General features: G+C 40.9%; 1 protein-coding gene across 1 annotated transcript in view; it reads left to right on the top strand.

The window, feature by feature from the left end:
- The first annotated feature begins 344 nt into the window (after positions 1–344).
- Positions 345–14,783, top strand: part of PIGK (phosphatidylinositol glycan anchor biosynthesis class K) — a 139,007-nt gene continuing 124,568 nt past the window's right edge. The window contains exons 1-6 of the mRNA XM_090048494.1: positions 345–495; positions 3,254–3,307; positions 5,354–5,445; positions 11,766–11,901; positions 13,321–13,432; positions 14,608–14,704. Of these exons, the coding sequence (XP_089904620.1) occupies positions 409–495; positions 3,254–3,307; positions 5,354–5,445; positions 11,766–11,901; positions 13,321–13,432; positions 14,608–14,704 (578 nt within the window). The 5' untranslated portion in view covers positions 345–408. The remainder of the gene's footprint in view (positions 496–3,253; positions 3,308–5,353; positions 5,446–11,765; positions 11,902–13,320; positions 13,433–14,607; positions 14,705–14,783) is intronic.

The raw sequence follows: 14,783 nt of genomic DNA, 5'->3' as shown, positions 1-14,783 counted from the left end.
AAGCCAGAAGTTCATTTCCACCAGCACTTCTGGTTTGAGGGCTGGCGCTTCCTGGGGTGCACCCGCACCCGCACCCGCACGCACCGCCAGTGAAACGCACTGCTCTGAACAGGAGAGTTTACCGCCCCTATGAAATATGATCTTTCATGTCTACCCAGGAGGACTTTCACAATCCCGTGCCTGAGGAAGGGTGCTTGTGCCTGCAAGCTTGCCATTAAAGAAATTTTTTTTGCGAAAAGCTAGGCAGGCTACGGCGGTAGTTTTCAACCTGTTTTCTATCGCGGAGCCCCTCACACGGCCGGGTGCGGCAGGGCGGGGAGGCGGCGGCCGGGAGGCGGGCCTGGCCCTCGCTGCTCGCGGGTTGGCGGCGCGGCCTTGCGTGGCCCCTCCCACCGCGCCGCCGGGAGCATGGCCGCTGCCCGGGCCCCCGCGCCGCGCCGCCTGCCCGCCCTGCTCCTGGCGTGCTGTAGCCTGGCCGCGGCGCTGGCCCCGCAGGTACGCGCGCTCCCGGCCCCGGCGTCTCCCGGCCCGTGCTCCGCAGGGCCTGCTCCCCGGGCTGAGGCGCAGCCTGTGCTGCTGGCCGCGGCTCTGCAGGGGTTGGGGCCGGCCGGGATCCGGGCTCAGTCTGAACCCGCCCGGGTCTCCTGCTCGGCGCCGTCACCCCGAGTCGTTCCCGCGGGCCTGCAAGCACCGGCGCCGTTGTTCTGCCCCCTCAGCCCAGACAGGTCACGGGCATTTTTGTTTTCATGCCTCTTTTTTGGAGCTGCCGCTTTCATGCATTAAAACATTTAATCCAGTGCTGCCTCTCAATCGGGAGTCGCTTCCTGTCTTGTTTAAAAAAAAAAGAAAAAAAAAAAGATATTTCCTAAACAAGCAGAGGCATTAAATCCAACTTCCCTTTGTTGTCTGAGCCCTGTATTTATTAATGTTTTGGTAAAGTAGAAAATAACTTTCTTTGTCCAATGACTTCTATGACACCCAGTTAACAAGGTGAATAGGGTGTGACAAAGTAGCTAATGGAATTACTAAACAGCATTTTAAATATGCTTAATTTTAGAACCTCGTAGAGTTGCCATTCAAGGCTGCAAGATTATTTACTGCTGGAAGTGCAGTTTAGTATACCTCTGTTTTTACCAGTAATTTCCTGGTGTTTGCATCTGGGTTATGTGGAGAACGTTAATCGCAATCGGTCACTTTTGGGAAGTTTAGTGTGTTCTAAGAGTCAGGAAATTCAGGCTTGTTCCCTGTAGTATCCCTGGTTTTGTTTGTGATCGCAGGTAGATTTCATCCCTTCCATGTGAACCAGGTTACTCATTGTAAAATGGGGGGTAATAATGTTTATTTTTCTCTTTGTAACACATTTTGAATTGTGGATAATATGGATTACATAAAAGACAGCTGAAACCAGTACAGGTACTTTTATATTTTTAAACTAGAAGGTTTAGTATAATCTGGTTTTTACTTTCAAGCAGATAGCAGATTGAAATGTACCAAATATATTTTCCTATTTAAAGAAATGGGGGAGAATGAAAGGGAGAAATTCATCCAAGCTTTGAGGCCTCAGGAGGCATTTCAGTGCTTGGAGCATCTTCTGAAATAGAACGATGTATGCAATTAAAAAAAAAAAAAATAATGGAGCCTATTCTACTTTTCTCCCACTCATCATTATGTTACCCAGAAAATGTTCCGAATGTTTAAATCACACTTCAGCTTTGGTTTTTAGCCTGAAACCAGATGACATGTGGGACCATCTTTTAACTAGTTGAGAAGTGTTATGCAGGTTCTTTATATGTGAATTCACTGTTATGCAATGAGCGTATTTAGACCCATAATTTGTTACATATGAGGTAAATTCACTCTTATGCAGTCAGCATAGACCACCTCCCCAGGCAGGTAAGTCTGTGGGGAGAGGGGAAAGGGCCATGGTCCCACTCACCCCAGCCCCGGCTGCAGCAGCCCTGGGAGCGGCTGGCGCCAGCTGCCTGCAGCTGCCGGGCTGTACTGTTCTCTGACTGTCCTCCCGTGCCTGGGCTCCGCTTGTCCACACTCACCTCTGCTCCTAGGCTGCACTGTGCCCTGGAGTGAGTGCGGTCAAAGGGAACCCTGGGCGGCATGGCACAGGGCACGGCACTCACCCCAGCCCCAGGAGCAGTGGACACCAGCTGGGCTACACCATGCCTCAACCCCCCCCCCCGGGACTCTGCTGGTCCCCAACCCCAGCTGCAACAGCCCTGGGAGTGGCTGAAACCAGAGCAGAGCCCAGGAGGTTTGGGGCACGGTGCAGCCAGTTGCTACAGGCAGCTGGTGTCAGCCCCTCCTGGGGCTGGGGTGAGTGCTGGGCCAGCCGGGGCTCCGCTTGTCTGCACTCACCCCAGCTGGCTGAACCAACCCTGGGAGCAGCCAACACCACCTGCCTGCACCAGGGCATGGTGCAGCCCAGGAGTAGAGGTGAGTGTGGCCAAGTGGAGCTCAGGTGCAGGGTGGGGGGCAGGTGGAGCACGGTGCAGGCCAAGTGGCTGCAGGCAGCTGACGCCAGCTGCTCCCGAGGCCACTGCAGTTTGGGCTGGGGTGAGTGACGCTTTGTTCCCTCTGCTTCACTGCCTTGTGCAGCCCCTAGAGTGGCACCCCTCCCCCTGCCCCTTCCCTAGTCCCAGCCTCACTCCTTCCTTCCCTCCCTCACCACCATGGGAACCTATCCCTGTTTATTACATTGTAAAGTGGGTTTGCTTTATGCATTTGTTTTATATGCCATTCTCTGGGAACTCATGTACCGCATAAATCAAGGGAAATCTGTACTTTTTAAATGGAAAGATTCTGAATGTAACTAGTTATTCCCAGATCCTGTTTTCTTGGGCAGAGTGCAGCGTCTTTTACTTCTAATTCTCTCCTTTCTTGTTTGCTGCCTCTCTCTTTCCATGAAAACCTCCTCAATTAATTTAACTGCTTTTGTTCTTCTGTATCAATAGTGTTTCTGACTTTACCCAATACTAAGATGTATATAGTTGTGTTAGGTCTAGTCCCAGGGTCGTGTAACATTCTGATGAAACAGCCAAAATTAAATAGAATGAATAGTCTCCTCAGGTATTGAGGCATCAAGTACACTTTTTTGTTATTTGAGTTTAAGGCCGAATGAAAAGAGTGGTATAAGATTAACGTTTTACATTTTGTAGGATCAACAAAGTATGGTATCGCATTTTTTTCCCCCTAAACCATTCTGCACATGTGTTCCTCAAATGTTTTCCTTTTTTTGCAGGATCAAGTAGAGCAGTTTTTTAAAAGTGGGCATACAAACAACTGGGCAGTTCTGGTAAGTGTTAAGCTGTCAGTTTTCCTTAAAATGTAGACAGACACTGAGTACTAAATTTAGCAAAATTAAAGCATTCAGTAAAAGAAAAATAGATTTTTCTCTTTGCGTAATCTTATTAATATTAAAAATCTGTCTTCAATTCTCAAAGAGAAAAACTACAGGTTGTTGTGGGCTTTTTATTAAGTACATATGATATAAACTTGTAATAATGTAAGGAGCAGAAAAGTTCTTGTGCTTTAAGGTGTAAGGAGATCTGCTTTCTACTCCTTTCTTAGCCACTGATTGCCCTTGCAATCTTGAGCAAATTATTTGGACCCAGATTCTCTACTATTTGTTCTTCCAAATCGCCCAGTACGTCAGTCTCTAGGTTTACTAGCTATGCCCCTTTTTTATTTATAAAACTGGGGTGTTAACATCCATCATGAAGTATTAGAAAAAAGATTATTGTAGTATTTGAATACAGTATGCACCTTAGATGCTTGCAAAAGGATAAATATTATTATTTTGTTATTGGCTTGTATTGTTTTTTGGGCAGTTTGTAACTAGCTTTATAAAACAAAGGCAAGTACTTGATAATCAAAAGTCTGTTTAACTATCTTCTGTCAATATTTTTTGAATAATAGAAAGTAATTTAGAATTGCCTCTTCAAAAGATGGTCATTTAGTTGATCATAAACATCTACCACAAATACTCTTTTTTATTGATTTTCTTAAACTAACAGGTATCTTGCTTCTGGTTAAGTCTTCTGGGTATACAGTTTTTGTTTCAGGATCTTACTGAACTTAGGCTGGGTGTTCCCTTTTCCACTTCATAATAGTGCAGTGCTATTCTAGCACCTTTAACTTCATAAATGTCTTTTGGGTTGGTCAGTCTGAAGGTATTTGCTGTGCTAAACAGCTGGTTACTCTTGTAACTTTTACTGGTCATGCTAGAGACCATAGGGTGTTAAGGCCTTAAGGTTACAATTCTGCCAGTGTCTGAGGTCAGAGTTCAGCAGCTTCTAAGCTAGTTAAACTCCTTGGATAAAATATTCAGAAGCAGCTCAGGATGTGCCTGTCCACCTTCCCTCCTGGTCTTAACTCTGTTGCCAGCATAATAAGCTCTGGCCTCGCGGTACACCAGAGAATAGTGGTTTAGTAGAGGCGATGTCTTGGGAGCAGCCCTGAACACTTTTGAGTGGGACTTAGATGAATTTTTTTTTTTTTTTAAGTTGCCTTTTTAGTTTTGTTTTAATCTTATTACTGAGAGTTGCAAGATACAAACTTAAAAATATGAGCTTCCTCTTATTTACAGAATGGACTTCAAGCTCTAATATTGCCCAGGTACCTGAAAGATTCTTTCCCTAGGTATATCCAGGCCATTGATATTTGTATTTTCTTAATCTCTGTTATGCTGTTAATCTTCTGTTATAGGATGCAATTGTTGTTTCTGACCACTTCTCTTGTCGCTTGTCTTTTAGTTGCTTAACTAGCAGTATTTAAACTTGCTGACATTTTGGTTGTTGATGGTATTTGCAAACTGAAAGGCTGCAGTCTGAACATTGTGAATTTTTTTTGAGAGTTTACCCTCAAATTCTGATTATTGCTCAGCTCTAACTTTGATGCATTTGACTCCTAAATAAAACCAATTTAGCAATTCTTTTCCTTCTTTTGTTTGTGGCTCTTGTATTTATCCATGTGCACGTTCTTTCAAAGAGGCAGTCTCAGACTTGGATGCATTTGAAATGGAGAAGATATGTTAAATAAGGCAGCTCATCAGTTAAGCATTTTGAGATTATTCCGTACAGTGCAGTTTTTGTCCTTTTCTAGCCTTTAATGAATGTTTTATCTGCAGCTCAGCCTGTCAACATCTATTTTCAAGGTAGATAAAAGCTTTTTCTACAGAAATGGTTTGTATTACTTGTCATCAGTTTCTTGTTGCTAAGCACTCTTTATTGTTTCACTTGTTTCATAGCATCGTAGCTATAGCTACTGATATATATGTACTATCAAGAATGCATCGTTTATATTTTTAATATGGATTTATTTCTTCTTTACATGTTAAAAGGTGTGCACCTCTAGATTCTGGTTTAACTATCGTCATGTGGCAAACACCCTTTCCGTTTACAGAAGTGTCAAGAGGCTAGGTATTCCTGATAGGTAAGAGAATTTGCTTTAAATTGTGATATTAAAATAAAGTTCCAACTTATTTTCTGAAAAGATATAAATTCTGATCTCTTTCTGGCATAATTAGGTAAAAGATCTAAAGCAAAGACTTAATCTCATTATTTTTTATGATGATTAGAACAATATTATTGGAAAGGAAGAGGAACAAATTGCATACCATGATGCTTCCATAGAGAAGTGGATAATTAGTTCAAAAGTTGTGAATCTAACTGGTTACTGAATAGATCTCCTGTCTAAATGGAAAAGCAGAATGTGAGAAGACCAGTAAAATGCATTCAGAATTGAAAGCATGACTCAGTAACTTTTACTATACTCTAACTTAATTTCCAGAATAATTAATGTCCTTTTAATATGCCTTTTGATTAGGGAACGGTTCATTTAATTAGCAACGCAAAATCCTGTGCAAGTACCGGGCTTCAGCTAAATCGAGAACAATCAACTAGAATGAGTACCTCTAAAACAGTGTTAGTCAAAGATGTTCATATGTATTAAAAGGTGTTTTGCAAAATACCTTTTTTGGGGGGAGGGGAGATTTTCAAACAAAGGAGCTAGAGACTCTTCAACTATCCTGCTATAGAGAGAGCTGTATAACAGAAATGGTACACACTTCTCATGCCCGTGTGTTGGGGACTAATCTAGACTGGTGCCTCATGTAAGATGCCTCTGTCCTAGTTTAACTGCATCCACTTCAGAGCCTGTATGTGGGGTAGCTCTTGGTAAATACGTACACTAGTGCAAAAGCATGTAGACTAGGCCTCAACAAGGTAGGTGCCAAAGACTCATTGAATGTCAATAGGAATTAGATTTTTAACTCCCTTTGACTCATTTGGAAATCACAGTGCTGTTAGTTCAGACTAAGACATCGCTACTATGGCTGACCCTGAAAAGAAAATGTTTATTTTATTCTATAAAAGTTGGTATTGCATTTAGGGGTACATCTGCAAAAAGCATAGACAGTAAAGTGTCATTTTTAGGAACTGATGTCTGAGTTCAAAATTACTGTCACTGGAACTTCTGCCCAGCTGCTGCCCAATTCTGGAGGTGCCTAAAGTCCAAGACTTCCTCAGTTTTTGGCAGTGAAGCTCCCCTGATGTCTAATGGTTTGCGTTTGGGCATGTTTGGGAGCTCTTCAGTGTTGGCAGGGATGGATGAACAGCTTGGTACCTCTGTCATGCACAAATTCCACTGGGTTTTGTAAACTAGGCATTTCTTCATCAGTCTCTGTTGAGGAGCGTTCACTTCAGCAGATATTCTTGGAGTATGCCTAATGGATCAGGCTCTGCACAGATGCATCAGTGGTTACCCCTTACTTTTAAAGCATGGCCAGAGCAGGAAAACAGTGGTATTGCTGTAGCCTTTTGCTTTTATACATTTGGGTGAGAATACTCACCCAAACTCAGGTTTCATATCGTCTTTTGCCAGAGTAGATTCAAACCCATATCTTCTCTCTTCCAGGGGAGTTCCTTTATCATCTGGTCAAAGTCATGCTCACTCTTGTTCTTAGTTGCTTTGGCCCAGACAATCTTTCATTCTTTGAAACAGATAAGAACAGCTCCTACAGCAAAGACGTAGCTTATAGTCTAATAGTTAATCTGTCCTAATGGGAGGTGGAAGATGTAGGTTTAAATTCCCTTTGGCAAAGGAGGGAATTAAGTCCAGGTCTCTTGCAACATGGTTGAGTTTCCCAGTCACTCCACTATTATACAAGTGGGGAGAAGAGGGCAGTAGCCATCCTCATGTCATCTTCAGCATCCACGTTTAAAAAATAGTGGCACCTGAAAGAAAGGGCTTGTGTGTCTGCTGTTAGATGTATGCTCCAAGTTGTGAATTTTGAGTGGAGTCTGGTGCCTAAGATCCAGTAAGGGATGGGATTTAAAAGATACCTGCTGATATTTACAGAACCTAGTCTGAGGTGCCTAACTTTCCCTAGGTCTTATAAATGGAAACTAGACATTTAATTCAGTGTTGTGGGTTCTGTTACAAGAGCCAGTTGCATCTGAAAGTTAGGGGTTGCACCATTCTTTGTTGTGACACCTAATTTTTTTTTGGATGTGGGTGCAAGTCAGCATCTCTCTGTTCTGTGGATGTAATACCATGGTGAATTAAGTATAATACAAAGACAAACATTCCCCCTTTAAGCAGTAGGATCCTCTAAGAGATCAGCCTTTAGCGATGTAGCTCACATGGGCGATGTGAAGAAGTGTTTTTCAGTGAGTATGCAATAATCTTTTAGCATATGACTTTTATGTAACTTCCTTTTTGGCCTCATTTTGTCTTAAATTTGATTCTTTTGGTTTATAGGCTGACTGTATGGGTTGCTGTCAAAATGTAAAAAGTTAAAGCTTTGCCTGGGGAGGACTCTCTTTTCATTCAGCACACTTGTTTGTGTTGCCTTGCTATCCAAACTGTTTTAGATAACAAGGCAATCCAAAAGCTGGATTAATGAGCCCACCAGTTGGCTGAAGCTGGTAGCCTGGAAGTGACCTACTGGAGACTAGACCATATAAATGGCATTTTTTTTTTTTTAAGTGTGATGAATGGAACTTGGGGTATAGACAAGCATGCTTTTTAGCTAGTTTATAAGAGGACTGCAGGATTCTGTAGTGATGCAAGTAAGCTAGATTACCCTGACTTGGAGCATGAATGCACCGGGGTTAAAGCTGAATTTATTTCAATACTCCTGTATTGCTATAGAATCAAAAAGAGTTCCAGTTGCATTGTAATAGCTTGTATCAGTATTCCTTGATACCAGTAGAGTTATGTCTGTTCTCCTAGGCCTCTGGCAGATGTTACATTTACTGTGCACTGCATGCTAATATTGCATGACAAACTGTAATATGCCTACTGGCCGCACGTTAAAATTACCATGGGAGATTTCTGTGCCACAGAGTTGCTGTTCACTGAGTAACTTCTTTGTGGCTGGGGATAAACTGGTATAACATTTGGCATGTTATGAATTGAGTGATACTTGTATATAACACTTGACAAATGCAATGTGTGCCAGAAACCAAAGTTTCTTCTGTTTCCTCTAGGAATTATATATAAGAGTCTCATTTTAAAAAAATACCGCTTGATAGAGATTGATGTGAGAACTTCTGTTTCTAAAGAAGTCTGAATCTTGGATTGGTGTTCAAGTTTTACCTTGAACATTTTACTAAGCTGGATCACCTGGCTGAAGAGCATAGAGCAGCTGTCCTGCGTAGGATAGTATCCAAGAGCCAGTGCCTTGGAGACCAATATCTTACTCTATTTTTGCTGACCAAAAAAAAAAAAAGGTGAGGATGGGAGGGAGGGCATTAGGAGTGATATTTTAGTGACAGGATAACTGACAGGCACTGTTTAGTTACTCATGGTGTAAAAACAGTGGAGATAAGACTTTCTTTTATCACAGCTTATGGTTGAGGAAACATAATGTTGGCTTCACTTACTGTTGGCTCCACCTAGCTACTTGTCACACTGTGTTACAAATATCATATCTCTACTTAAGGTTTAACAGCAAGAGCTGCTTTTTAGTGGAAGACATTGTTATCTTTATAAAGCTCAAAATTTTTCATATTCTACCTGCTTGTTATGTATAATTTTTTCAGAGTTTTAGTTGAGGTCCAACTTCATTAAGCCAATGCATAAGGGAAAGAACTGGTTATACTATAATTCCTTGAAAATACAAATATTCTTATTCTTGACAAGCATAAAGATAAAGGAATCTAGAATTAAAATTTCCATGCTGTCTCTACTTGGTGTGACTAGAAATAGGCCAGCCTGGGCAAGCATACATTTTTAAAAAATTTCTGTAAAGGAAATCAGACAAAGTTGGAGAAGGATGAAAGAATCCTAGGTGTACATTGATTTTTCACACAAACTAATTGTTTGGGAAACCTTTTCATATCTTACCCATGCTTTGTATCAAAACAGGCAGTCTGATATTGGTCTGTTGCCTGGAATATCTGTCTACTGTTGGATGGTTCTGCATAAGTAGCCTTAATCTGTTGCCGGGCATATTTCAGGTCTGTAGAAAGCAACAGATCACTGCCCTTTTTATTTCTTGCTTTGCCAAAGCTTCATGCGGGAAGAATAATTCTTGTTTATTTAGGAAAAAGCCCCAAAGCAGAAGAAACAAAGAATGGGCGTCTGCTTCTCCAGGCTTATAAAGGGTCCAGGGAGCATTTATGCTAAATTCAGGATCTGTAGGTCAGGGGAGGCATGTAGGGAACACCTGCTTAATGAAGAACACTCCTTTTAGAAGCAGGACAAAATGCCATAAGGAAAACAAAGCAATGAGAGCAATGTGACTTTGAGCATTACCCCTTGCTAAATGCTTTTTTAGAGGTACTGCTGTAGCTGATGTGGCTGATGGTAATGTGGCTTGGTGGGATAGCTATGCTGTTCTCAGGCTGAAGCGTGTCTCTTTGTAAAATTGAATTTGGTATCCCCATAGTCAGGGTAGAATATTGACAGTTTTCCTTGGGACCCCCTGATATCTCCCTTTTCTCTAATGCTGTGGAAGTTTCCTAGGTTTGTTGTGCCACTTCTGTGGGTCTTTGCTGGGGGAGGGGGCTTTAAATTCTTTATTTGTGTAGGATAGATGGGTTTATTTTGGTCCAAGTTGTATTATGTAAACAGTGTGCTTAGTCATGCTTAATACAAAGGTATGTATGTATACATTTGTTTTTGTTTTTTTTTAAATAAAGGAAAATATCCACCGTGTCTACACCTGTGCTGGTTTACCCAATGAATAATATTGCCTATAAGAAGGCATACACCCATTTATCACTGTTCTTTGTATTGTTAAGCTTGCTGTGCCCATTGGATTGGGCATAGAGAGAGAAATTGTTTTAAATATTGCTGCTGTTTTGAAAAGTCCTATGGCATTAATAGTGGACTTGAGTGTTTGAAACCTTTTCAGTGGGTAGATATTGGATCAGGAGTCAGAAGCCCCTGGAGGAAGTGAGGGGATGTTTTAGTTTAGGTTTACAGTGCATCAGTTGTATTAAATTAGCAGTACAGACAAATGCCGGGAGGGGTAAGTTTGGTTCATGTTCAGAGTATAGCACCTTGTATCATTTAAGATACGTGGTTACTGCAGAGTTAACTCAAAATATCTACACTTGAGTTACTGCTCTTCAGTTAGCCTAGCTTGAATGAGTGTACACTTTAAAATAACATACAAGTGGTTGTGTGCAGACAAGTGTTTTGCATACATGTAGGCTGTCTGATTCTGCTCACTGGACACTGCTCTGAAAGGGATGGAGCCCTAGGCTCAGCCCCCAGTCCTGTTTCCATATGTGTAAATGAACAAAAGGAACTTTTGCATTTGAATAGTTGGAGAAACTTTCTAGTTATGTGGGTGGTTAAGTACTGGGACAGATTTCCTATGGAGGCTGTGGGATCTCCATCACTAAGTTTTTAAGTACAGGTTAGACAAACTTTTGTCTGGGATGATTTAGGGATGTTCCTGCTTTGAGAGTGAAACTGGACTGGATGAACATTCCAGCCCTGTGGTACTGTGACTTCTGGGAACATTACACAGAGTTCTTAGCACTGCAGAAAGCTTGGCCTCATCCAATTCTTTCCTAGTGAATTGGGGGCAACATGGCATTCCTCTAAGAGGATGACAGTGGCAGCAGTTCAGGTAAAATTTTGTATACAGTGACACATTTTTGCATGTGGATACATATTTTGCATATATTTTTAAATCTCTCACATTGTGATAAATACGCATAGTAATTTAACATTTACCTCTATTCAAAGTCTGTGTGGGGAAAAGTTTTCCCCCAGTATTATGTAATTAGTCATTTCTATATGTCTTTTTGGTAGAGCATTACTGAGTCTTCCAAACCCTGATACCAGATGGTAGGCCTAATAATGATCCTTTAACCTAATGTCTTGTATTGTTGTTTGACAAATTCTGTGTACATACAGTTTATGCACTTATCTAAGTAAATGAGAAGTATATATGCCCATCTGCCTTTTCCATAGTCACTTTTAAAACCTTCTGTTTTCAATACCAATAAGAAGGCTTTATATTGGAATAGGCTAGTGTAAATAAAGAAAATCCTCATTAAGTCAATTTACTGTTCTTTTTTGCTGATGTTAACCAAAGAAAAATATTGTAACATGGGTTGTATGTTTATTTGGTATCTTTGTTGTGGTGGTGGACACCAAACAGGGAAAGACATCTCTTATAACCAATACAATTTTCTTTCTTTTTTAGAATTTTGTTTTCATAAACAAAATCAATATTGGATCAATATTGCCTACAGCTTTCCTTCTGAAATGTTTTTTATTTTTCCCAGTCACATCGTCCTGATGCTAGCAGATGATATGGCATGCAACTCCCGGAACCCTAAGCCAGCAACTGTATTTAGCCACAAAAACATGGAGCTAAATGTCTATGGAGATGATGTGGAAGTGGATTATAGAAGCTATGAGGTCACAGTGCTTCATTTGACAAACCAAAAATTTGTCTGTAATGTTGGTTTAAGATCTTATCTAAGTCTCAGTTCTTCTTATGGACCTTTGCATTAGCCCCTTAATAATTATCAATATATGTATGTATATAAAAATTATCAATTGATTTCTAATGAAAAAATTAAGTTTCATTCTAACCCTATACATCTTTCTAAATTATAAAACTATAACTAAAACACTAGTTTATTTTAAAGGATGTGTTCTTCTACTATAGAAGGATCATCTGCTATATACTAAGGATCTATATGTTTATAATACAAAAATATTATTAAATTGCCATCCACAGTCTTTAAGCAAAATGACAAGCTCATTATCCAGTCTTGCAAAAACATACGTGTGTATTTAAGAACATGATCCATTCAGTTTAATTGAGTGGAGTTATTCTTCTGCTTTAGATTAAGCATGGCTATGTGTGCAATCAGGGTCTAATGTAAATGTTTATTCTTTTCAAAATTTAAAGCATACATTTCTGCAAGTAATCATTTACTACTTACTTTAAAATAACTGTTGAAGGAAAATATATGCTACATTTCACTTTATTCTTATTTTCAAAAAATACTTCTTTTTCTCTGTTTCCTAGCATGTCTTTGCTTAGACTGCAGTTCCTGGGATTTTAAGTAGTGGTACAAAATAAAATGATTGATAAAGCAAAAATATTCCCATATAATATATGTTAGAAAACCACGCCTAATTGAATTCCTAGAGTTTACACTAGATAGTGTTGAATTCTGACTTATTTTTAATATGGTTATGAGTGTATAAAGCAGATGTGCAAAGATTAGGTTCTTTATGTTATCATGATAGTTGTCATGATTGTGAATTCATTGCTAGCGTTTTTGAGCTTTTTAAAATCTGTATTCAGAACAAGTGGTTCTGACGATTTATGGAATGGTTTATGATTGCTGTCCAGATGGACCACATCTGATCGTTTAAAAGCCTGTGCCACAGGAATGTTTTTCTTGCCTCTATTGTAGAGGATATTGGAGCTTTGTCGTATTTATTAATAAGTTTTCCATGGTAACGTACTAATATGGGAAATTTTATGAATATATAAGTAGTTTTATAGAGCAAAGCTGTACAATGTGACAGGTGTTCAAATCACTGAATATGTGTTTAGAGGATTAGAGAGGCTATAGATGTGTGTTTTATTAACTTTGAAAACAATTATATCAAGTAACAGGTTCATCTTAATAGGGTAATAGTAATAATGCAATAAAACCTTGAACAGGAAAAATATGGTAATGCAAGTTATGCCATTTTTTAGTGTGCTTTATTAGCTGTAGCATGTATTTTGGGGGGCTGTTATTTTATGGAATAATGTAGGAGAGTTGCATACATCCTTGGTGATAGTTAGAAATTATTTCCTTTTTACACGTGTAGGTTACTGTCGAGAACTTCTTGCGTGTATTAACAGGGAGAATCCCACCAAGCACACCTCGATCCAAGCGTCTTCTTTCTGATGACAAGAGCAATATCCTAATATATATGACTGGTAATAACAGGTTTACATATGTAATTTATGATTTTGTTGCTCGATAATAAAGTATGATTAGTAAGAATGAAATTTCATCAGGTGGCAAAATAAATCTGAAATACTCAGTAAAGCAAAAATTTTCAGCATTTTATGGGCAGTATGTATATAGTTAATCAGCTGATCCCACTCTTAGACCAGTGTTTCTCAACCTTTTTTGTACCAGGACCCATTTGTAAACATCGATGGCCAGTCCCGACCCAGTAAACAGTTAAAGTAGAAAACACCTCCTGGCCCTGCTGGTGCCCCTCACGCCTGACCCACTGCTCCCTACCCACAGGCCCCAGCCTCCCAGTGTGTGGAGCAAGGGGTGGGTGTGTGGGATGGGGGGAGGGTGTGGGGCTTGGTGAGGGGCATATGCCCCCTCAGATGTGTCCTCCAACAGCAGGCATGCAGCTGCAGCCTGGCTGGACTGGCATGGGTAGGAGTCGTGTTCGCGCTGCAGCAGGTAGGACTCGGCACGGGAGGGCAGAGTAGAGCAGCGAGACTCATTGCTGCCAGGACCCCTGTGCCAGCCACGCTGTCAGCAGCATGGGAGTAACAGACAAGGTGGGGGCAGAGAGGGGATGCACTGCCCTCACCTTCTGGGGCCAGCTGCCAGGGCATGGCTGTACCCCACCACTATGGCCTAGCTGCCACTGCTGCTCCCCTCAGACGGTGGCTTTAGCTTGGAGAGGAGGTGGGGTGGTGGGCAGTGTTGCCTGTGCCTCCCTGCCCCCCTGACATATTGTCTGTTCCCCACCCCCCCATAGCCGTGCTTGTGGGAAGCTGTGGGAGCTGCTCTCCATGCTGCTTGGGAGCCGCGTGCATGTGGTGCCCTCTGCCTGATCACCCTCCTCCCATTAGCCCCAAGCAGCCCCTTGCAGGCTGGAACTCTACCAGCCTGAAAACATTTTTTTTCCTTTAAAGGAGAATCCATTTTTTAAGTTTGTTTGCAACCCTTTCATCTATTCTTGCAACCCACTTTTGGATCATGACCTACAGGTTGAGAAACGCTGTCTTAGACTATAAATATACTGTCCTCTTTTTTTTCAGTATTTTGTCTTTTCTCAGAAAGTCAATAGCTCTGAATGTTTTATGTATTATATACTATTCTTTAACCTGTATGGTTATTTAGCTTATGATTTTTCAACTAGGTCATGGCGGAAATGGTTTCTTGAAATTTCAGGATTCTGAAGAAATTACTAACGTAGAACTTGCTGATGCCTTTGAGCAGATGTGGCAGAAAAGAAGGTAAAAAAAAAGTGCACATTAAATAGCAGAGATTAAATTCTATATTTAATGAATGAACATAATATTTGGCTTGGTGACT

This window comes from Crocodylus siamensis, chromosome 5 (genome assembly GCF_052110815.1).
Source record: "Crocodylus siamensis isolate JL-2025a chromosome 5, ASM5211081v1, whole genome shotgun sequence".
NCBI lineage: Eukaryota > Metazoa > Chordata > Crocodylia > Crocodylidae > Crocodylus > Crocodylus siamensis.
This window is presented reverse-complemented; position numbering and strand designations above follow the sequence as displayed.